We start from the raw sequence: 26,643 nt of genomic DNA on the forward strand, positions 1-26,643 counted from the left end.
AACACTAAAACTACACCAAAGTGATGCGAGCACAACCCGTGCTTCTAAAGAAGATTTCTAAAAATATTCTATCCAAGCCTTTGTAAAAACTTTGAACCCCTATCAGAGCACTACCCCTGACCCTGTGGACGCAGTGTAAACAAACCCGAATCTACAATTGAAAATACAGAATGTTGCCCTGTGATAATTGAGATTTTTTTTTAAATAAGAATTTCCAGGCACATTCATATGTAGAAATTTAAACCCTGATGGAATTCCACTATTGTTCCATGGGTCATTATGTGAAAAAAAAACCCCTAGAATCTAAATTACACGATGCTGCTTGAATATCAACACATCGCAGACGTGTTGCTCATAAAAAGGATTTTATATATTTGTCCTTCATATCCATAAGTAAAATTATGACTCCTTTCTGTGGTTTCATTCTGGATCTGGGGGCATGTTATGAACAAATCAGGCACTCAACAACGATTCTGTACAAGTTATCAAACTTGAAATACAGGGTCTTTACAGTAATGTAGTATTTTCTCATGAGTATCAAGATTTTACCTCAGGGTTCTGACTTGCAGCTAAATAAAGGGCAGCGTTGGTAAAAAATCGAAGAATGGCGCAGTTAACTGTTGATAGATCGCGTTGAGGTGTTCCAACATCTTGACGCGATGAGACACGTCCCAAAATGTGTCCCACAAATTCTTCGTCAAATCTGAAAAAAAAGAAACAACGCTGGGATGTTTCTTACGATAAAAGACGGAAGCTAAAAAATGGTAGGTATTTGCATAGTTATATAATTCAATGATGGATTTAGGTTTTGATTTTCCCTCACTTTTGTAGGTCAACTTTCTCATTCCCATCTTCTAAAACGTTGTATTGCTGTCCACCAATCTTTGCACCACATTCTGGACAGGTTGTTTGGCCCACAACCGGTCTGCCGCACTTAATATTAATATATATATATATATATATATATATATATATATATATATATTACATACTATAAGGTGCAAGTGTGTATTTTGTGAAATGATGAAGACCAGAAAAAATGCGAATGCTGTAGACCTATCTGTGCTTAACTTCTAAATAACCATTTCTTGCAGTTTAACTGGGTATTTTAGACTTGCTCAAGTCTCTATGTCTAATAATCAGTGCTCTCTTTGATACTTTTTAATAATGCCATACATAGAGACTTGTAAACCCTGCAAAATCACCGACTAAAATACGGTCGGTAAAGGGATCATATTACAACACTGCAGTGAGGTTGTCAGGTGATGTATGGCTATGGGGATTTCCAAAATGTTAGAAAGTTAAACAATTTTTACACATTTCTGACAGCTTCTCTGAATTAAAATCTAAAACTATACCTGGTCGATTAAAGCAGTTGTCTATAAGCGACTTAAAATATAACCAGAAACTAATCCTATTGTTAGTTCATAATTTGTCTTAAGTTTCAAAACACTTTCATTCACATTATTTACCTCTCTTGCGCAATTATGACAAACTGTATCAGTATCTATGTCCATGTGCAAGTATATTTCAATTAACACACAGTATTCGTTCTTGGATGATCCTTTGAGTAATTTCTTCTTAAATTGCTCTCTTCAGTATTGTTTCCACACAATACATTCGCTCTCGGTGTATATTTAACAAGGGGCCCACCGGCCTTATCGGTCACCTGAGTACTAAACTCTAGAAAACATTACCTGCTCTGAATATCTAAGCTAAATTCTAATGTTCTTAAAACTCCAATGCCCTCAAAAGTACATACACTGATGAGAGGTTTTACATAATAGATGTATCATCATTAAGCGATATTATTAATTTGGACCCAACCTCAAGTCAAAACCAAGAGGTTGCGAAATTTACCATTTTTTGTACATCTGTTTCTGCATTTCCTAAACATGTGCTTAGTTTTATACTGTATCAGTAAACTTAAAGATGTCCTTCAAACGATAAAAAAAAAAAAAAAAAAAAGCAAACAATCACTATAATAATTTTGGTTCCACCCTGAAATCAAACCCTTACCCTTAGGATCATGAAGTTTACAATATCTATTAAGTTTTAATTTAGTATCAATATCATAAAAGCAGATATTATTTACATGTTTTGTATATATACATTATATATACCAAGTCTGGCTCCGCCTTGGAGCCAGAACCTCTACCCCGGGGATCATGAAAGAACTTTAGTAGAGGCCTTCCTGCTTTATATCAATATGCATTTAGTTTTCCTTAAAAGATATGCAGTTGTAGATTTTGAGAAAATTTATCAAATTTTGACAGTTTTTGCCCGGCCCAAAGGCCTCAAGGGTGCAGGGGTCTTGAAATTTAAGATTTATGTCATCCTCATCCCGAAGATGCTTCATAACAAATTTGAAAAGCATTGGAATGGTAGTAATCAAGAATTGTTAACGGATGCAGATCAATTGCAATAGGTCATCCGAATTTACTAAGGTGACCTAATAAAACTGAAAAAAAAACCTTCCTAAGTGTAGAAACTGCCATGTGAATTCACTAATTTTAAGCAATAGACTAGGAATGCAACAGCTTGGGGTAATTTATGGAGTGGAGTGGAGTCGTGGAGTGGAGTTAATGAATAAAATTCATATTGATCATGTATAAAATAAACATTTACAAACCACGACACAGGACTTTGATAGAAATGCTTACAAATAAAATAAAAGAACAAGCATTACTGAAGGAAGAAACTGATCATGATTTTGCAACTCTTAACCAGTAACCTTATGTTTGAAATTTAATTACTGAGTGCGTGTATTACATAATCAGTTACATAACCAGGACAAGTGTAGTGATTATGCAGATTTATACAGGCAGTTGTTCCAGGTGGGAATCCTGAAGGCAAATATTCTGGTGATTTGAATGACCTTGGCGGATTTTACTTAAAAAAATAATGATTAATATAGCATTATCGTAATTTACATAGAATAATTGCACTTGAATTATGGCCATGATAATGATGCAGCATAACTATCCAAACAAATAAGATAAATTGAAACTAAAAATTCATGTAATGTCTTAGCCCCTCTTACACTGTTGCGGTGAGAGGCTAAAACCCTTCCATTTTAATCTGTCTAATGTGCTACCCAATAGAATATAAGATTTACTCCTGTCAATTGATCAATAAGATTGATAGGTTATATCAATCTATAATGCATCAAAAAAATACTCAGCTATTTTAATAAAAACACATGAATAGTAAAATAAAGAGTGGCAATTGGGGGATAGTAAAGTTATGAAGCACCGAAACTCCACTCCATGACTCAACTCCACTCCATAAATTACCCCACGCCGAATGCAACAGCTAAACTAAACATTTGGATTTGGGGAAAGGTCATAAATTAACCTACAGAGGGATATATGGTGACATATTTAATTAGGAGGCTGATAGGACTTGTGCAGGGTTTACATTAAGTATAGCAGAAAGCAGATAAATTTGGACATAATAAAAACAACATAGAGACTTGGTAAGTCTATTGGGTATCTGTACAACGACTTTTGTTTAGAAGTGAAGCATTTGTGCCGACAAATAATTATCCACGTTTTTCTTTCTTTACACGTTCCTTAAAGTTTTTTTTAACAAAATCAGCCTACACCCCTTCTTCAGACAGCTAGTACATCCGTAAGCTGTACAAAATATCCTAATCCATTGTTATCCACAAACCGTTAATGTGATGATTGGATTTTTATTTCGATTAAATCAAATCCCTATATGAAAAGGCTAACAACTGTCTCAAACCTTGATGCTCGATGTCGCACATGATACCACATATAATGACGCGTATGGTGTCACACATAATGATGCGTAAAATATTCATAGCGCAAGGTTTGCATTTCATCAAACTCAAAACCTACGCAATCTGTTTCATTTAAACACATTCGAAGTTATTTTATCCATGCGTAGTATAGATTCTGCTAAAACAATTGAAAAGTTTAGTCATATACGACGTGTCCTTTAAGGGAAAAAATTGTAACTTACATCTCCGACAAGATATAGATGTCCATTTGGGCATTCTAAATATAATAGAAAAGTAATGCAGTGAAGTTACAAGACATGCTCTTTACAAGTAATCATAATTGCCAATGATCCCATTACAAGATTTGCTTAAAAATTGTTAGATTGTAAAATACTACTATTCATACTACTCATCAGCCAAAACGTCTTTGAAGACCAATTCCTGTTCAACAGATCAGCAATAAAGATAAGGGGCGAAACCAAAAGACCGATGTCGGATATAAATCTGAATTCAAATAGTTAGGGGGAGGGAGGGTAAAAATTCCAGTAAGTTTCTCTCATTCGACATCGATTACACTTTTGTGGGAAAAGACAAACGACAGTTGAAAACGACATGATATTACATTTTAACGAACATTTAATAGTTTTAATGTACACTTTCACTTGTGAATGAACAGTAGAACAGTTATACAGAGTGTTATTTATGCACGTATGTTTTTACTTGTTCTTACGATTAGTTTCAACATTCATATATTCAGGTTTGAGGGGAGATCTTGGTGAAAACTATGTGAATTTAGTTTTTTTCAGGCATTGAACTTTAGATCTCGCCCCTAAGTCATATGTCCTTATCAAGTTATTTTGAAATATATATCTAAAACAATATGACTCATACTATAAGCTGGTAAACTTCCATAATCCGTGGCATTGGCAAGAGCTCCACGGATTTCCTCAATGTCAATCTCATCCATAGTTGGCAGAAAACAATTCTGAAGTAGAAATTAATAAATTATCCTATCTTTAGGGTAGAATCTGCCAGTTAAAGTGGTTAACGATTATTAATATTTTCTCATTTTGACAGCAATAGTGATGAAGGGTGAAGATAACGAACAGTGATCAATATCAGAACTCCTACAAGCGATACAAAATAGATAGCTGGACAAACACAGACCCTGGATATACCAGGGGTAAGATTAGGTGTCTAGGAGGAGTAAGCATCCCCTGTCGACCGATCACACCCGCCATGAGCCCGACATCTTGATCAGGTAAAAGGAGTTATCTGTAGTCAAAATCTGTGCGCCAAGAACGGCCTAACAAGCGGCATGAAACACGTCAGACTGCAAATGACCGAGTAATAGGTTGTATTGGCAAACTAGATTGTTATAACGACCATATAATTTGTGAAATGCTCCATCAAGTTGTTTGTCAGTAGCCTGCCTTGATTTAAAAACATAGCGCATTATAAAATTACAAAATTACGTATACTGTATGCACTTAACATAGTTGTATAAGGTTACTGAACAAAAACACAAAGAGGCCCAGGGGCCACATCGCCGGTTTCTCTACGAATACGTACGGTAGTTACCCGTACGTTCCAGAAACTATCCCGATCGGTGCCGACGTGGTCACGGAGTGTACGGAAGATCACGATTTCTGCAGGTCCTTCGACGGTTGACGATCCGGGATGACCGGCGTATCATCCGTCAATGTGTGAGAGGGGCTTAAGGTGAAACATCATGGTATAAAAAGTCGTGCAATGAAGAATATATATACGAAATTGAAAACCCCGCCTTAAATAGCTCTAGGTATACGATTAGGTCAGCGTTTTTCAAAAGTAGGTCAATATCACAATATCAAAACCCATTGATCACAAGGTTTTGCCATAAAAATCCTTACACCAAATATAAAAGCCTTACCTTAAGTGATCCCAAAGATATTTAACATGTTATGTCCTATCAAAAGTAGACCAAACTCCAATCGTAAGGTCACAAACTTAAATGTCATGGTATGAGCTGAAACATATTGTCATAAGAAATCTATATAGGAAATATGAAAAAAAATACCTTAACTAGTTCAAAAGAAATTAAATACATCAAATTATTATCAAAAGGTCAAACTCCACGATTAGGGTCATAATATCCACAAAACTGTATCACATGAAAGGCGTTCTGGTAAAGAATGGCACACTAATTTGACTACGGATAACTCCGTTTACCTGATCAAGATATGGGGCTCACGGAGGGTGTGACCGGTCAACAGGGAATGCTTACTCCTCCTAGCACCTGATTCCACCTTTGGTATATCCAGGGTTCCGTGTTTGCCCAACTTTCTATTTTGTATTGCTTATAGGAATTTTGAAATTGATTACTCTTCGTTGTCTTCACCTTTCATTTGAAAATGTAAAAACGAACTTAAGGCAGTGGGTTACAAGTCACATTCCTTTTATTGCTAAAGTTTTTGACATTGTGACCATAACCTTGCAGTTTGAAAATTTAACATTGCTCAGAACATTTGAATGGCGAATGATATATTTTCTTCAGACGATTTTCCTTGTGACACTACTTTTCTTTTTGTACCTAAGTGTTTGACCTTGTTTATTATTCTTAATTGCTACTGGGGCATTGTGTTTCACAAATACATGCGTCCTGTTTTACGTTCATTTCAAAGCTCCACACATCCCATCCCTTGTCTAAAAAACTTATTCCCTTGTTTAAACAACTCGACCCATGAAACTTTGGCTTTTATGAGAACATTAGTCTATCAATCAATTATGAAATATTGTTGTATATAAGAACACTAGAAAAAAAAAGAATTGTCCATAAATCAATTATTTATCCATTCAATCTTAATCACAAGGAGTTGATCAGTGCATAATCAAACCATTCATTCGATTTGAGAAAGAAAATTCTCACAAAGAATAGGCCAAATAAAATGTTGATGTCAGTCTCCAAGCTCAAATTTAATGAATCATGAATAAAGGAGATGCATGTTATTTTGCTATAAAAAGGTGAACAATTGCAACGAGCATTTTGAAGCCAAAGGGTGGGCATTTGTAATTGTAATTCATGGCCAACAAACCCTTTCTGGTTATTAAAGTAATTCACAGCTCATATTACATGTACGACCACGCACAGACATCCTAGGATATGATCCGAGGACAATAAATTTGTTTTCATTGGTTTCTGTATAAATTTCATTTTTACATTATTCCTTTATTTTTCGCAGACATTATATATAGTTTTGTAAAGAAAAGGTTTCATGAAATTGTTATATAACCAGTTTTTGTTGTTTAAGGAAAATTGCAATTTTCTAACGTTGATATATCATTCCGATTATGTGTGTCTCACACTTTATGAAATACGATGACCTACAATGTATTATTTCATTTGATAATTTATTAGCTTTGACTCTAACAAATGGAAATAAACAGTTACCTTAAAAGTTCAAACAAATAAAATGTCTGGGTGTTTTAAATGAAAAGGGGGTAAGTTGTCATGATAAGAGACAACTATCCTAAACAGTTTTTGGTATTTTGTTGCTTTCTAAAGTAAAGAGCAAGACTATGTTTCCACATTCGAATTCTAGATAGTAAAACAATTGTATGATTCGACAATGATAATTCAAATTGGACACATTTCTGCGATTCTATTACAAAATGCAATTGTCACATGTGACATCTGGGTATAGCATATTTTCTGGTCTGTCACACATGTATTATTTGTGGTAGGCTGAGGTAAGAGTGATTCTCGGAAACACCCGCTACCACACATTTTCATTAAATTGATTGAATATTGTTTAACGCCCCTCTCGAGAATATTTCACTGATATGGAGACGTAACCACTGCCGGTGAAGAGTGCAAAATTTAGGCCTATACTCGGCGCTTATGGCCATTGAGCAAGGGGGGGGGGGGACTTGTTTGTCAGTAGCCTGCCTCGATTAAAAAACCAAGGTTAATGTCATTTGCCAAAATAGCAATATGTACCTCAAACTGAACAAGATTAGGCCATTTGGTCATCTTAAAATGACAGTTTGAAAAACATTAGCATCAATAATACATCGTATACATGTATATGTAGGGAATGAGATGAAAATCAAACGGACGACATTTTACAGACAACACAATTCTGAATACTGGATACTGATAATAAGAGTTATGAGATTGATCACAGTTCTTTATCTTCACTTTTCATGTATACATACAAATGAAAAACATAAAAAAATAGACATAGAATTATTGTATCCAGCGTTATATTTCAATCATCATAAATAATAGTCTTAATTGCCAAGTTTTCTTCCTGCCGTTTATGGTATACATTTGCAATGGCATTGTCTTTTCACAGATGTAATTCAATTTTAGTAGGGTTTTCGAACGATTTCGATCAATTTACACGAATTTTCTAATTGTGTTGAAGTGTTTGAGCAAGTGGTAGGGGATCTCACCAAATACTATATATCATGTAAACCAGAATTCACTGCGTTACCTGATAGGTTATTTGATTTTTAAGAATTATCTGTACCAAGAAAAACATGGGTCACTTTCTAACCCCTCCTCACGGACATCTACACTATCCATAGTTAAATTGCCGTTGGGGTTGGTTGTACTTTGCATTGTAAGCACGATTGTATCCTACGTAGGAATGGTTGTATCCAAATGAGGTTTGGTCACGCTGAGTTACATAGGGAAATTCGTTATTTTTCACTCTCATTGTTTATCAAAGTATAATTTTGATTCACTATCGTGGATTTAAAGAGTTCAATTTCAAACGAACTTTTTTAATATATCGAACCTTCCATATTATGCATCGCATACATGAAAATCGATACTAAAATAAACATGCATCAATACCGACTTAAAGATATTGGTTCACATTTTGTTCCTTCCATTTTTTATGTTAAGCATTAAAAATATACTCATTAAATCTGTGTAATGTAAAGAAAGACTCGAATCTTTGTATGTTTACAAACAAACCAGTGAAATGTTAATTTTGTGATTTAAAGCATCTTAATTGTGCACAGTCACTCACAAATTTAACATTTAGATCACACATTTTTACCCAAAGAATACTTGAAATGCGATAGATATATATCTATAATTAACTTAGATCGATATCCATTTCTTTCGAAAACTTTGTAAACAATAACATACTACAATCATTGTTTACAAAACAAATAAGAAACTCTCTAAAATGAGCTTTTGTGATGATGTATGACATTATTTTTTCGTGAAACAGTATAATTTGATCATTAGAAGTGAAAAAACAAAATTTGAGGGGAGATCCTGAATCAGACCCTAAAATACCTGTAACGATGCGGAGATGAAAGCCAAATTTTACCTGCAATATTTCAGATTTTTGAATGATGATAATAAACGGTTCTAAAAGATTCCCTTGCCCCGGACCTTGCACCACTGAAAAGAAAACATGGTGGAGAAGGGAAACTATGTCCTGATCTCCGACAGGCATTTCCTCCGTAATAAACAAGGCTGACTCTTCCGTCCAAAGAGTGTTTTTTGCTATCTTGGAGATCATAGTTTTCTAAAACAAAACAGACAAATATATTGAAAATACTAATAAAAAATAATATAGCAAATTATTGCTTATGTAGTCAATGTAATATTGTATTAAAAGCAATTTCAAATGTTGATGTCTATTCTTTAAAAAAGTAAAAACAAATCGAACTCATTATAACGAGTTAGTATCTCGTTATAACGCGTTTATTATCTGAATATAACGAGTTGATATCTATTTATGTTGCACTGGTTATTTCTTTATAACGAGTTAGTCTCTAGTTAGAACTCATTAATCACATATACCTCATAGCGAGTTATATCTAATCATCGCGGTTTTGGCGAATAAGCTATCTCGTTATAACAAGTTCACTAATTCATTATAACGAGTTAGTAGCTAGTTATAACGCCTTTAATCATGTTATAACGAGTTACATAAAATCATCTAATTATAACGAATTGGTTATCCTGTTATAACGAATTAGTTATCTCGTTATAACGAGTTAGTGGAAACGTATGATGAAAATGAGTTTTCTTTCCGAAAACTCAGCATGATTACAATTAGAAATTCTTCAAATCGCTAAACAATCTGAAAGGATCAATCATTATATTGAGCGTGGGATAGAAAATCCCTCAGCACGGACAACCTTCATCGTCTGGTGATTATGGGAGAAAAAATATTTGGCTTATAGACGATTATTTTACGATGGACATAATGTAATACTATTAGTCTTAAGATAGCGAGAACACAATCATTTCTAATGCCAAAGAATTGAATATGTAACGTCTATTGTATTGTATTAAGGAAAAAAAACCCCTGATTTTTTAAGAAGTGATATGGTTATTATCTATTGTTTTAATAACTAGACGAATTGTACAACAGTGGTTTGTCATATCTCCATAGCTTAATCTATCTTTCAGCGAAAAATCAACACATAACATCATTTTAAACGGGGAGGGACTGTGGGTGCTGGAGAAGTTGAAAGTTGACTTGCCAATAATTCTTGACAAGCATAAAAAAATGTCTGTTTTTTTTAAAAATTGCGGGAATAAGCAGGAATTAAGTGTCTTCACCAGCTATAACGGTCTCAAAGCTTCCCCTTCCTCACACTTTGATTTAATTTCTTAAATAAGTGTGTATCTCATCCTTTGCTACAGGGCTTTATATCATAACTTTCAACCTTATGTTCTTCTCATTCACTACTACCATCAAAAATAGTGGTGGGGCAGTCACCCAACATATCTTTAATTGCATACTTATGAAAATAAGAGATAATATTCATTGTCAAAAAAGTGGCGACCACCTCTCCCGATTCCCCCTCATTCTAGGTGCCTGATTTTAAATTTTCTTTAGATGAAAATGCAGGCCAACCAAGTCAGAACAGCTTCGTTTTTTTCTGTTGTTCATAATTACCAAAAAATAAAACCATTCAAATATTAGTGTATGCAAACCTTCAAACGACTTCAAATTGATATACATTGATAAAATGTTACTAAATACACAATTGAAATTAATATGAATATTGATTTGTCGGTATTAATGCCATTGGTGAAATTGAATTGGCAAGTTGTTGAGAACTATGCGTCGATTAAGAAACAAATTTCTTTTACATATGATTTTTGATGTGTTTATTCCATAGCTACAACTTATTTTAGCACTAACCTTAAACAAGAGAAGACCCTGGGATGTATCCCTAAGTTACCTCGTTCTAATGATTTATCTATCTCATTATGATGAGAAAAATATCCCGTGATTACGAAAAAATCATATCGTTGTAACGAGATATTACCTCGTTCGTTATAACAAGATAATTAGCTTGTTATTACGAAATGATTAACTCATTATAATGATTGATTGATTTATTGATTGATGTTTTTCGCCACACTCAACAATTTTTCAGTTATCTGGTGGCGCCCAGTTTTTATTGGTGGAAGAGAGGATCCAGATGCAATGTACCTGGGAAGAGACCATCGACCTTCCGAAAGTAAACTGGGAAACTTTCTCACTTACCGGCGCGAGCGGGATTCGTACCCGCACCAACAGAGGTGAAAGGCCGTGTGATTTTGACCGCGATGCTCTAACCACTCGGTCACGGAGGCCCCCTCTCATTATAATGAAATACCACATGTAACTCGAAATAATGAAATATTATTTTTTTTATTTTGTTGAGGTTTTTGGGTGGGTGGGTGGGGGATACTTTCTTGAATATAAACCCAGAAGACTTTCATACTATTTGTATATATGGACGTGTTTGCTTTATTTCTTCATTGAAAGGCGATTTTTTTATTATTTAGAAAAAAGAAAGGCTATCAACACAACAAATTCTGGACCCTGTCTATTGTATTCATTGAGTAATCAGGATCATAGATAACATATAAAGTATATTTTCAACATGACAAGGGCGTTATAAGATTTATAACCGTATACATGCCTCAATCGGATGAAAGCTTTTCTCATCTTCTACAGCATCTAGTAGTTTCTGAACGGCCTGTTGATAATAGATGAAATTGTCTTGGTAAGAAAGGATATTGTGAGATGTTGAAACATGCAAGTACACTAGAATTGTGGTGAAGGAAAAATGAATGTATTTATCCAATGAATATAATACAATTACGGACTGTTTAGCAGGGAGATATCACAAATTATCAGGTCTTAGTAGGGTTATCACCGAAGAGTGCCTATGCGCCCGAGGATGATAACCCTACTCAGACCTGATAATTTGTGATGTCTTCCTGATAAACAATCTATAATAGTTTTATTATCCTGAATAATCTAAACTTTAAAAAAAAAACTATCACAAATTTATTGACGTGTAGATATCTACCATATATATGTACTGATCTTATATGAATCGTCAACAATTTCTTAACACTTTTTCTGGAGAAACTTCTGATATATTTTCAATAGTTTTCAAGGGATGAAGTCAATGTTACCCTCAATGAATGCACTATTTTATTTGACACTCAATGTCATACATTTATTAGATATATAATGTTAATGAATTCAAAACACTGAGGTTTGAGAATGTCAAACGAGAGAAAGCTTTCAATTGTGACGTCGCAGTAGAATGACGCAAAACCATAACGTCAAACGTAAACATTTCCTATCATATTTCAAAACAAAACTGCGAATATCAAGTGAAATGCAAAACTGCATCAAAATGGGAATATTTTTCTTTTCAATTGATATCTATGACCGTTAATGTTGACGCTGAAGTTAATGATTTTGCCTATTTTCAATTCTCGCTGGTGTCAATAGAATTCATCTTCTAAAGGGAGACAACAGAGTTGTCACTCTGCATATGAGGGAGACATCACGAATTGTCTCCCTTCGTGTAACCAGCCTTCGACCAAAAAGATTGACCGCATTATTCTGAAGGATAATGATAGCCATTGGCTTGAATTTATTCATCGTTAAAAGGAGAACCTAAATCAAACTGAATAAAATAAATAAACATACCTCTTGTCGAAATCTACGCTTGCTGATGTCATATACATGTGTCATTGTTACCTCTCGGAATATTACCAACAGAAAGAGCAATGTTTTCTGGGTGTCTGGAATGTCAAGACCCTGCAAAATAGATATTTGTGACGAACCCATTATTAATGAACAGTATTACACTGTACAGTGTACTCCCGATATCGTACGAATTCCTACCTGTAATATTGAAATAATCTCCCCGTTTTACCATAATGTATCATATAACAATGGAGTCAAGTGTGAAATATAATGTTTTATGCTGCAAAAGACATTGCCCGGAAACGAATTTTTTTTGCTCTGTGACCTTACAAATAACCTTGGTCAAATTACTCTAATAAAATTTCGGTGAAGCAACACAAAAGTATCAATAGTACAAGTGCATTTTCAGCAAATTCTATTATTCATTCTTTATATTATGCTGAGTTTTAACAATCTGTACTATTTCTAAAAGAAGCTCTAAAAGATAACATATTTTAAAAAAAGATATACATTTCGTAAAACTGTAGGGTTTTAGAGCTGCAATTTAAAACAAAACACATGAACTCATCCACAAGACTATGAATATAGCAATTCATGTTACAACTTTCAAGAATATTTGAAAAGAACGAATAAAAAGTAATTGGCTTTATTGTTGGGTTCTTCAACGTCCACAGTGTAACGTGTAGTTAGTGTTTATTTCTGACAAAGTTAAACACAATTGATCCTAACAAATTTAGAAGTGAATTGAGCAGCTTTCTGCAAAAATTAATAGCGAGAAATCAACTGACACCTTGGAAATAAAAACACGATGAAAACACGCGATGGTATAAATGTAATTTGGTACTTCTAAGAAATTGCATTGCAGGTCAAGCTGTAACAGAAGTTGATGGACATGAAATTCAATGGAGTGACAAATAGTTTCATTATAGATACTGCACAACAGGCCTCGTTTTTCAAAGGGGGAGGGAGGCAGCTAGAAGAATAGTTGGAAAGTTGTATTTCCAAAATTTCTTGCCAGGCAAAAAAAAAAAATGTTTTGCCCGATGATTAGACTCCTAATTATGGGGGTGTCTTACACATGTAAATTTCCACCAGTCCATTTTTTTAATTACATGTAGTAAGGGGGAGGGTTGCTACTGTCCTCTATTATCTATCAGCGCTTCAATAACCATTTTCTCCAAACTTTTATCCCTTGGGGGACTCTTACTACTGTATCGGTACAATCACCAAATTCAGTTCACTGCTTTCAAATAGATACATTTACCTTACTTGACTCGTCTCCAATTACGTGGCTGTAATAAATCTCACCCTATTAGTTGGTGAATTGACGGTTTTAAAAGGCTCATTAATAGCGCAAATTGCCTATGAACTCGCAAGTAGTATGAAGCATGGTGGTATGAGGTTCGTATATATGATTTGAATTTGTTTTGGAACTGCATATTTTCTTGCATTTTTATTCAATTATATATATATATATATATATATATATATATATATATATATATATATATATATAAACACTAAGTTACAACAACACCCGATACCTAAAAGTGTCGGATCCACAACATGGATACAAGGTCAAATACAAAAAAATATACAAAGCACTAAAATGACCAACGACATGAACTACCAGATTGTCAAATCTTCGGGACGACCCGTCCCTTCTTCATGACAAACGAAAAGAATTACATAATGTGGCCAATATCAACAGAGAATAATAACAAAAACTACATATAAATACATCTAGCACTACAACTACACTAATCTACAAACGTATTTACAACGCAGACTACATGTTTTTGGTCTTTAGGCTTGCCAATCAATGTTAAAAGTGGAGCGAATTAGGACATGCCTTATTCGTCCAAAGGGCTGATCCAAAATGTACGAAGTGATAAAAATAGACTTAATTAATCTCAAGTGGAACGAGTTAACCCTATTACGTTGACAAATAGTAAAGCTAACTCGTACCCAGAAAGATTCTATTTTAACTATGCATTAAGAATAAATAATTTATAAATCGGGTGGGGTTAATCCAATTCATTTTGCCTTGGATTCATGGCCTTGATTTCTTGTTGCTACCCACCCTATTTTGTGGACAGGCAATATTTTTATGCTAGTCTTTTTACATATGTGTATGCAATAGGGGGTCATCTTGTTAGACCCCCTATCGGATGTTTTTATTTTGTGTATATATGTTCTCTTTCTCAATGTCAATTTTGTAGATGTATGTAACAGGGGGTCATCTAGTCATTTGCAGCATATGATCTTAATTTTTACTTGGTTTTAATGACCCCCTGTACTGTATATACTTTTCGTCATTTACTAAATAAATGACATTTTCTATTCTCAAACTTGTTCTGTTTTGCCTGCTTTGAGGAAAAAACGAGTGCAGTCCACTTGGCTAGTGCTCTTGAGCTAAGGATCATAAAAGATAATATTAAGAAAAAAATATCAACACATAAAAACAAAACAACTGAAAATAAACTATGTAAATGAATGAACACTATAAAAATGAAATAAGAAATGGACAAAATTTGAGAAAAAATAATGTAAATAAGAAGTTTGAATAAGTAAACAAAGTGGATCAACTCCTAACAAAAACAAAGAATAAGCAGCCTAGGTAATTGGATCAACATCAGACATTCCCGTAGTGATCATGTCTAGGGTAGACGTGCAAAAACATAGAATGACGGAAACTGATAAATGGGTTTTACATGTAAGCAATCGGTTATGAAGGTGAAAGTAATTTTAAAAAGGGGCGGGGCTGATTGTAAATAGAATTAAAAAGAAAAAAAAATGTGTTCAAAATGGTCATAGTACCACTATTAGCGACATAATCAGACGAGTAGGTCTAGATGAAGCTTAAAATTTAGTAAGGGTTTAGCCCGTATTCATCCTGGTGAAGTCAGTAGGTTTGTTGATACCATGCGGTTCAAATGACTTCTACCTGTGCATCCAGAATTTTTCCTTCTGCTTTTTTTCGGTATCTGACCAACTTGGGTCATGATCAATAACCACTACTGTCATGTCCTCCCATCGGTGGTTATTGCCATTGAAATGTGTTGCTACTGGCAAATCTTTTTTGGTTCTGATGGAGGAACGGTGGTTGTTGACCCGTCTGCGAAGGTCTGTTGTTTCTCCTATGTACTGCTTCTGGCTGACATCACAACTGATGAGATAGATGCAGTTATTGGTTTTGCAGGAAAAGTTTCCCAATATTTTATAACTGCGACCTGTGACAGGACTGTTAAAACCCCCAGTGTCTGAGCTATATTTGCATAATTGACATTCGAGGTCTGAGCATATATTACATAAACAAATAACACACACCACGAAAAAAAAGTATTAATGATACTTCTCGTTTTTTCGTGGTGTGTTATGTAATATATGTGTCTTGATAAAGACGCGGGTTGCGTCGAAAATTTTAGTTTTAGATAACCAACATATATATGAAAAGTGAAGATAACGAACAGTGATCAATCTCATAACTCCTATAAGCAATACAAACTAGATAGTTGGGAAAACACGGGCCCCTGGACACACCAGAGATGGGATCAGGTGCCTAGGAGGAGTAGCATATTATGATAATAATACAAACATATATGGACTAATCCATCTGCAAAAGAATTTCGCCTGATTCTTCATGTAAGCCTAAACACTGCATATAATGTTCAAAATATTTTCAATCGTGAGGATATGCTCCGTTAATTTCTAGAGCTAATTAGCTAGGAAAGTATCGACGTTCATAACTTTTTTTTTTAAATAATTCATTAATTTTTTTTCACAACTATTGACATAACACATACGAACAGATGTACTTTTTCTAACAACTTTCTCACACTCATACTTTTATTGGTACAATGTAAGTGCTTGCATTTTTAATATAATTGTTGAAGACAAAATGATAACATTACTGAAAAGATAAATGACAGTAGCTTCAAAAGTAGAAAACAAAATTGCAAAATATAGCAAAATTATTATTTTTTCATATTGTCAAAAAGTGTTTTCCATATCTGCCAGGCATTTTCAATTTTTTGTGTTTCTAAGTTCTGATACCCAATGCATTTTTCAACCTTGTATTTGTTGTATAGATAAAACAATAATTCCAAAAATCTTGGCAATTTGTTTTTATTTCAAACAAGAAAAAATATAATGTTTTGTATATAGGATAAGGAAATTTACAATTATGTTGCCTTTAGACAATGGGGGTTCACCTAATAAAATATTAAGTTTATTGAAATCTATTCCTTTGGAAATTGTTTGATAAATATGCATGCTCAGATTGCTCCATAATATATATACTTTTTCAAAATCAATGAAAACATGTTGAATTGTCTCAACTTCATCATTACAAAAGGTACCACAATCAAAAGACACAACATTAATTTTGAAAGATAATAATTGACAGGCAGAATTCTATGAAGTATTCTAAATTGTACTTATTGGATAGTATAGTCCTTGGTAGTTTTAAAACATACAGTAAAAACATCCTTAACACATATTTCTATTCCATAAGCTACCAGCTGTAAGTTCCACTTTGAAACAGAAGTAGGTGTATGATGATTTACATTTAACTGTTTGTAAACAGATTTAGTACATTAGTTTGCAAAACGAAAGGTTTATCATATAATGGAATATAAGGTGTTTTCAAACGATTTCAGATGAGTGGATATTGTACTCAATACACTGTTATATTATAATATACAAACTTGGATATCAAAGTTCTGTTGAAAAATGTTATGTGATAAAAGATTCCCTTTGCCATCTAGAAAATCGTCAGTGAGTTCCACACCTTTTTCATACCAGCTTTTGATAAACAGTGTTTTCATACCCACTCTAATATTTGAATTATACCACACATGAATGCTGGGATAGGTTTCCTTGTAGAAATTTTTGTCAAAGGCTTCTGTTACATGGAGCATGGGATTAAAAACATCTTGCCAAAAAGTATTGTTTTCTGGAATAACACATTCAGATATAAATGCATCTCCAATATCAAGTTATTTGTAAACAAAATCATGATCATTAATTGCTTCAAAAATATCTACCCAGGATTTTTCTCCACCAATAACTTTTTCAACCATGAACATTTTAAAGACATGATAAAATTGTTGATGTCCACCATTTTTAGACTGGTGTTAGAACTTGTCTTTTCCAATGTTGTAGCATGCTCTTTATTTTAGGAATCGGTATGTTGTAGTTTGAATCTGTAATTTGTTGTAAGTCTACTGAAACGTTAATTCCTAATAAGTTAACTCCATTCAAGGTTCCATTTAGTATGATGAAAGACCTGATTTGAAAACGTTTTAGATCATATCAAAAAATATTTGTTTTTGAGCTGGTTACCTTTAAATCAGAAAGTTTAGAGAAAAAATTATCTAACTCTGTAAAAAGTGACTTTTAAGTGCCCCATCAAGAGCAAGTGATGCATCGTCTGCATATTGACTTATCACATATCACAATACCTTTTATATTCTTATTTTGTTTCATTAAAATTGCAAGAATTTCTGCACAAAGGAGAGACAAATAAGGTGCAACAGGGTCGTCTTGTCGACATCTCCTCTCAATATTGAATTGAATAGATAAAAACCCATATAATGCACTCAGTAATGAATGTGATCGGACTAATCAGGTGATCGCATAACAGAAATACAAAAATTTACATCATGGCTTCCCCCAATTCGCGAGCAATCAATATGGTATAGATCTGCTTCAAATCATTTAGCCTTATAACTTGATTACGATGCACTCTAGATGATAAAATTTATAATCTTAAAATGCACTCAATTTATTTTGCGACTATTCTGCTGAATGAAAAATGCACAAAATCTATTTATATTTGTTTAGATATTAATGAGGTACTAAAGTTTGTTTTAAACCTACAGCTGATTATCCAGTGCAGTGACTACAGTATATAATCCTTAATCGATTACTCCCCCAGTCCCTGTTAATTATTATATTGAACAGATTAAAATCAAAACCACTGACAACTGCAATCTCTGCAATATTAAGATAGAAACTCTTCTGCATATTTTTGTCATGTGTGATAAAATAACTCCACTTTGGAGAGACTTTAATTTGCATATTTACAGGCTGTCCAGCGGCACAAAAATTCCTCTAAAAATCCTACTTTTTTAGTTTTGAGTAAATTCTTTAAAAATATGTTGAAGTGGGCTGGATAATGTAAAGCACACAACAGTATGAGTTACCATCTGACAGCAACTGAGTGCAGAAGAATTCCTAAAGAACTTCAAAGATCAAACCTTGTGTATTGACATCAGAATAAACACAGCTTTTTGCCAAGACCAACAGACATATATTGGGATCAATCATCACAACAGTAACGTGTTGTGGTCGCCAGAATATTGCTTTAAGGGGGCATAGAGATAATAATGCCTATAGTAGGGATGGAGTGAATAGAGTGAACTTCGAGGAGCTTATTCGTTTCCGTGTGGAAACAGGAGATACCATCCTTCAAGAGCATATTTTGTCAAGAACTCTATCTATCCAAAACTATTCAGAACGAAATTATTAACATCATTTGTACACAGATTTCCAACAAAATTATGTCCCAAGTGAAAAACGTAGGGTTTTATTTCATTCTTATGGATGAGGTGATTGATATATCCGACTGGGAGCAATTATCAGTAGTTTTTAGGTATGTGGACTGTGAAAATTGCATTCAAGAGAGGTTCATGTGCTTTGTTCCTTATGAAAGAGTCACTGTAGAAGCTCAGACACAAAAACTGACAACACTTCTAGAGAAATGGGGTCTCCCTGTTATGGATATGCGTGGACAAGGCTATGACGGAGGTTCAATGAAGGGAGTGGAAGGTCAAATCAATCAATGATAAAGTCATAAATGTGCAATGGCTGCACACTACTTGAACTTGTCGATTGTCAAAATCTATCAGCTGCCAGTAGTGCGGAATGTGATGGGAACTCCAATCAGCTTCACTACAATTCTAAACGACTGAGGGTATTGGGAGAAACCATCCTTTCAGAAGAGCCATTATCCAAGATGAAGCCAGTATATCTCTGCAAAACGAGAGAGGCTTCAAACTTTTAAGACATTCTCCGAGGTGTATGAAATTTTGTTGACGTGCATGGAGTCCATTCATGATACCAGCATATCATGGGATCCAGATACCCTAATCAAAACCAAGGGGTTCATTGCTTGTTTGACAGATTTCCAGTTCCTGTGACATTCATCATCACAAAGAACTGTTTGAGGTTCCTGAAACCAGTTTCTGTGAATGTCCAACAACGATCCCAGGATATCAAAGCTGCATATGAAGAAATAAAAACTGTAAAACCTGCAGGACGTGAGGAATATTGCAGAAACATGCTTTGCTGTGATGTTTGCAGAATGCAAGTTACCTGCAATAATGTAGCCCTATCCGATTTTTTTATTCTGATGTTTTCGGGATAGGGCTAAAATTCCATAGGATCTCCATAATGGTGCAAAATAATTTTATGAATAACCGAAAAGAAGCTCTGTGTTTTAGTCCAAACTGTTGTTTACATCAAAAGGAGCACCAACTTTGTGCTCGGGCATGTCTAATAAAGGTGTTTTTCATTAAACATCATGTACAGCATGCACAATTCTTCGTCTCCGCCATACTTGTTATCGCGATATCTCATAGGTGTATTTATTAATAAACCTAAACATTGACAATATGAGCGAAAATGTAGTTACTCGAGCCACTCCGACAAAGAAAGGAAGACCATATGGTTGCAGAAATAATTTACATTCTGCTGTTCGTTTTTCAACTTGATATTAAATCTAAACCTTTTTAGTACCGACGAAATAGCTTTCTCCTCCGTACTTGTCCATTGATGTAAATACTACCTTATATGACATATGCAAATGACTTCACAATCGGAAATTTAAACTTCAGTCGTCAAACATTGCACACAAAGATGAATCGTGAAATTGGATTAAATAGAAATTGTTGAATACGGTAGAATAGAGCCTCACAAATTGTAAGTTGCAGGTCGTAAATTTATATATTGACTATGAAACATAGAACATTTTATTTACGTAAAGAAAGTCAGCAAATGTTTAGAATGATCGAAAATGTTGCGGGAGTGAATCACTCCCGCATTTGCACCATTACGGAGATCCTACGGAGTTGTAGCCCCCCCCCCCCTTTCCCCCCAAAAAAAAAAATCGGAGAGGGCTACATTATTGCAGCTAAATGCAAGTATGTCGCATCGAGGATTGATGTTGAGCCAAACATTCCTAGAGAGTACATTCGACAGACAAACCGCTGCAACATCCAGCAGATTCTACAGAAAAATATTACCAGAGGAGTGTCTTCATACGGTTTTGAATCACCTGTTAGTGGAATTAGAAAACATTTTAAACCCACAACAACATGGTTGCTGATGGACTACTTATTACGCTCTAGATTGTTTGGAGCAGTGAATCAACAGTTCTGCTTGAATAAAGGAGCTTGTTGCTGCATACAGACATGATCTGCCCTACCCTATTGCAGTAGTGAGTACCACTGGAAATCTAAAAAAGGACCTCTGTCAAGTAATGCACAAGATAGCTTAAAATCATGCAGCAAAGAATTCTATCCCAACATTTATAATTTCCTGAGGATCTTATGCACCATTCCAGTAACAAGTGCAGAATGCAAAAGGTCAATCAGTGTTGTGAAACGAGTTAAATTATATTTAAGATCCTCAATGACAAATGACAGGCTTAATGGACTTGCACTGATGAACATTCACAATAACATTGCACTTAACATTCCGCATGTGATAAATACTTTTGCAAGGAGGGTGAAGCTGGATTACAGTGACCACCTTACAAAGGAGTAGTGTTTCATAGTTGGAGGTGGAAGTTGTATGCTGTCTTGAATAAGTGTGACTGTTTAAAAAGAAGTTACATTCATCGTATTTATAGATGTATTCTACAGTTTAAATGTATTTATTGAGTGTATGCCAAAGCCAAAGGTGATATTTTTGGAAATAATTGGGGGTTTTATTTGCTACGATTGACTTTGAAGAACAGTAATAGTGCAATGCAAGTTATTGATTGAGAGTTTTTGTGCTAAAATATAAATAATTAATAGTGCAGAAAATACTTTCAGCTTATCATATATGAGGTCCCTGGGTTCCCTTCCGGGGGACTGCGTTTGCCTAACTCTCTATGTTGTATTGTTTATAGGAGTTATGAGATTGATCACTGTTCGTTATCTTCACCTTTCATATGAGGTTTGTTTTTAGTTTATTCATGTAGTTTCATTTTAAATTTCACCTGTTTGAGTATTACATGTATGTGTACATCATGACATACTTTACAAATATTTGTTATGTCTTTTATTGAATATTTAAAAAAAAGTATATTAAACATATGATACATTTGTTTTGGTTGTTCGAAAGTCCATGTCTTAGAAATAATTGCTTGCTATCTTTTTTACTGAATGCATGATTTTTTAAAAACAAAATGCTCCTAATGCAAAGTACAGTATGTTTTGAAATGTTAATAAGAAAAAAAATAATTTATTTTCAACTTCTTGAAATTTCAAAATAGTATTCATTTCAGTTTCATAAAGAAAGTTATACCTATGCATGAAAGCAAGAAGGAACCAGACTTTTAGCCTGAAATACATTGAAATCAATTATTCTAAATCAACAAATCAAGTTTATTACGTTTTGTATAAATTCTATAAAGGATTTGGTGACAATAAATGAAAGGATTAAGGAAAAAAGAATTCAGTCGAAAATGCATTAAAATGGACCATTTTGAATCAATGAAAGATGAAGATAACAAACAGTGATCAATATCATAACTCCTATAAGCAATACAAAATAGAAAGTTTGGCAAACACCAGAAGTGGGATCAGGTGTCTAGGAGGAGCAAACATCCCCCGTCGACCGGTCACGCCCGCCGTGAGCCCTATATCTTGATCAGGTAAACGGAGTTATCTGTAGTCAAACTCAATGTGACAATCCTTGTTAACCCCCTCCGCTGTCATCTCCATTCGGGCCTCACCCCACCCCTATGCAGTAAAGTCTAGATCCGTCACTGCACAGAAACCGCAATTCTAAAGACAATTCTAGGTCCACGCTAAAGCGTATAATTTTGCTCTGCGGGGAACTGTATTTTTGACCTGTGCTGTATGTTATGATCGATTATAGTCTGTCTGCGTGTACGAATTTTTGAATAGTGTGAAATATCGCTGTTGACATTAAATTGCATTTCTAGTGCTGTGTTGGTCGTAGTGCAATTTATATACTCAATTGACCGATGGTCAATTTTACTGAAATCATGCATTTAAACGCGTAATACGTAAATGGTTACCAAAAATTTGCTGCTAGCGCTGAACATTATATCTTCTTATAAAGGAGTGCTAAGGTCCACAACACTTTGAGCCGAGTGATTGTTTACCTCTTTTATCGATATACAATGTACTCCGAACAAAAATATGTACAGAGAGATCGACAAAGTTATGGCAATATGTCCTTCTTCAAATTTCCTATGTGCAGTATAAAAATAGATAAAATTGTTTACATACCAAATATGTATTCAAAGTAATGGTCATGTAGATCAATACTGATTTACCATAGTTGCGCGATATATGTATGGTTTAGAGATGGTGGTAAACACGGTAAATCTAATCTGGTATCTTCTCGAAAACAAATCAAAATTACCTGCAGACCCAGTTCTATATCTCCATCAACAAGACACTGGGTTATCCTATCACGAAGTTCTTTATACGATGTCCCACATACCACGAATCTGTCATGGCATTCTTTAACCTAGAATAATTTCAGATGAATTATATAACAAGTTTGTTCTAATCTTGGAGGTACAATAAATACGTGATTCAGACAGTGACTGTACATTATTTTACATTACAAACCCCTGTAAATGATATGTTACATTCTTGAATACATCCGCAATTTGCTTTTAAATCGAACAGATGAATTTGACGGAAATATATCGGTATTTGCCTAAATTTCATGCACATGTATGAATGCAAATATTAGGCAATCGACAATTTCAACTCATAGTAAAGAAATACTCAATATTATCATACGATTGCAACGGCGAAATTGTTCTTAGTGAAAGGTGAATATAACAAAAAGTGATCACCTGTTGTTCTGTTGTTTCGTACTATTTATAAAGTGAAACAAAACGCATTTGGCATATTTTAAAGTTCTATTATGGTTGTAAAAATCTGATTAAGGTAAGGTTTGCAACAACAGGGACAAAACTCTGGATATACCTCAGTGCACTTCGCGCTTTATGACGTCATAATGAAAAAATGCGTCACGTCATAGTTGAATCGAGGGAAAATGTCATAATATTTACTTGTTATCTACTATCGCTGTCAAGTGGCGTACGTGTAACCCTCTATGACAAAATAATAATAATGTTTCTCAAATGATCATTTATAAATTATTTTCTTTGATATTATGAAAGTCTACAATTTCTTATATATGCAATGTATATATATAGTATGAGCTACGGTTAATTTCCATTAAAATTATGTTGTGACCATGTAATCTCTGCGAATCTTGTTCAGTAGGGAAAGTAGGATTTATTTTGTTGGTGTTATAATCGATCATTGTTTGTGAATAGCTCCTCAAACACAAGGTTCGACATTAACGAAGCTAGGAATTTTTATGACATTCACAAGCATTTTTTAGAATAAACCCGACAATGCTCTCTAATTACATGCACTTCATATTTCAATGGTATGACATCTACATGCGCTGATAGAGCGATTTATCACATGAACTTTGAAATGTAGAAAAGGCGACTGATCTGATCATGTAAAAATAAAAAATGGGTATTCTCTAGTACATCTTAAAATAGTCTTAATTTTGTCTGAGGAACATTTGCATAACGTCGACATAAAACAGATTTATTAGTGTCATTTTTACTAACTTTACGTTACCCCCCCCCCCCCCTTCCTCTAGATCTACCACTGACCGGGTTTTATACTTTATATTGTCCCGAAGGTTACAGTTGTAAACAAGCATCAAGCAATGGAACAAGGAGAGGGAAATTATTTCAAAGATGTAGTATATAAGACAGGTTCGGGCTAATATAACACGGAATTTATGACGAAGCAGGACCGTGGAAACCCCGCCGGGATATTGAAAATATTGTATTGTATTGAATTTAGAAAAAAAGCTCAACATCTTAATTTCTAATAAATGTGATACTACAATACTTGACAAATAAATGTAAATATCATTTTTGGGCTGGAATTGTATCTTATTCATGAAAATGCTCAATGCACACTTCAAAAGTTGTACAATTATAAAACAAAGTGACAAATCGCATAAATGAAATAATTCTTTTTAATCTGTTACCATGGAAACAAAGCCCGGTGGGTAGTAAGTCTATATGCTTTCTTAAATATTTATGGTCCAAATATTATTTCTAAAGTAATTTTTTCTAACGTAGATCTTGTAAAGCTGTTCAATATACATTTTATGTTGCCATGGCAACCAATTTAAATTTTATTCAAGATATAAAAAGTGCTATTTTTTGGTGTTTTAAAATAAAAATTTTCTACAAATTAGTATAATCTTATAGATAATACTCTTTTTAAGAATTATACCAGCTTTTTACCCCATAAGTTTGCCTCGTATAGTTTTTATACCACTAGTATTCCCTTTTGTACAAAGATCCCGAAAATGTAAAACATCACAAAAATAAGCCCATCTGGTCAAAAAACGACACGGGCGATTTTGTTTTAAAAAGTCAATTTTTAAAAGATAAATTCTTACTGAACATACTGATATGCAACATGTATTTGTTCGCTACACGTCAAAATGTCGCAAACCTTACCTTAAAAATACCAAACGAACGTTTAGGATTTGAAAAGAAATCATTGCTCGTGTACATGTATATGAATGCAGTTTTCAGTCCAATTTACTTGGTTGAAATTTTCATCATCCAAAACTGTTAGCACAGTTTCTTAATTAAGTGTTGTTAATGCAGTTTAACTTCTGCCATGGAATAAATATATACATGTAAGTATAGGGATTTTTCAACAGATATCATCAATTACAGTAAAACACGTTTAGTACGAACACAGATATAGAGAAATAACGGACATAGAACAGGTTATTCCAGTCCCCGACGGTTTTCTTTACAATTCTTTATAATACTATGGTTCGAACGAATTAGTAAATAGCGTATTTAATAATATCACGAATCTATTTTGTGTCACGTGGAGATAAATGAAAGATAACCAACTTAGTTCACTACTTTTATGGAGAATATTGTTTGGAACCTAGTTCAATGTGCCACATGAATATGTTCAATAAAACGTTTCATTGCACAAACCTGAAATTCAAGTTACACGATATAAGTTTTGTAGCTATCATATCTGGTAGTCTTGAAGTGAAAGAAAATGAAAAATGATGTTTATTGCAATATCCCTAGGCCTATAAATGTTTTTCTTACAAAATCTTTGTATGGATATAACGAATTATAAATGCAACGAAATAAATCAAAAGGTTCCCATGATTTAGCTATAATCGAGTATTACTGTATTATTTTAATTATACTTACATTTTCAGCTTTCAACTCAGGCATACTTAGTAATGCAATTGCTCTATCTTTGTTGGGATCCGAGGTTGATGATAAAATATGCCGATAACATTTTACACCATTTTGCCGACAAAAATATTTGATGAAAAACAGTCTGCAGGAAATAAATTAAATAAATAGATAAATACACAAATAAAGACGCACCTTTATGGTTACCATCGTATCAACTGAATGATAAAAATGAATGAGATACGTTTGTGAAACACTATGCGCATAGTGTCAAAAAAATATGTTCCAAGGTCAAGAAAAGGTTAGAGTTTTAGTCAAACTCCAAGTTCATGGTCACAAGGTTAACGACAATGGTATCAAAATAAAGGTATTGCCAACAAGAATGTATATCC

At 34.0% G+C, this 26,643-nt stretch overlaps 1 protein-coding gene across 1 annotated transcript in view; it reads right to left on the minus strand.

Annotated features, from left to right (window-relative positions):
* LOC125676424 (E3 ubiquitin-protein ligase rnf213-alpha-like) overlaps positions 1-26,643 on the minus strand; it is a 175,020-nt gene that overhangs the window by 37,801 nt on the left and 110,576 nt on the right. Inside the window, exons 28-36 of the mRNA XM_056158169.1 lie at positions 26,264-26,396; positions 23,380-23,487; positions 12,712-12,822; positions 11,684-11,740; positions 9,079-9,279; positions 4,640-4,733; positions 3,991-4,025; positions 824-933; positions 550-703 (exon numbers count right to left, since the gene is read on the minus strand). Coding sequence (XP_056014144.1) covers positions 550-703; positions 824-933; positions 3,991-4,025; positions 4,640-4,733; positions 9,079-9,279; positions 11,684-11,740; positions 12,712-12,822; positions 23,380-23,487; positions 26,264-26,396 — 1,003 coding nt within the window. The remainder of the gene's footprint in view (positions 1-549; positions 704-823; positions 934-3,990; positions 4,026-4,639; positions 4,734-9,078; positions 9,280-11,683; positions 11,741-12,711; positions 12,823-23,379; positions 23,488-26,263; positions 26,397-26,643) is intronic.

The sequence above is a fragment of the Ostrea edulis genome, chromosome 3 (genome assembly GCF_947568905.1).
Source record: "Ostrea edulis chromosome 3, xbOstEdul1.1, whole genome shotgun sequence".
NCBI classification, from domain to species: domain Eukaryota; kingdom Metazoa; phylum Mollusca; class Bivalvia; order Ostreida; family Ostreidae; genus Ostrea; species Ostrea edulis.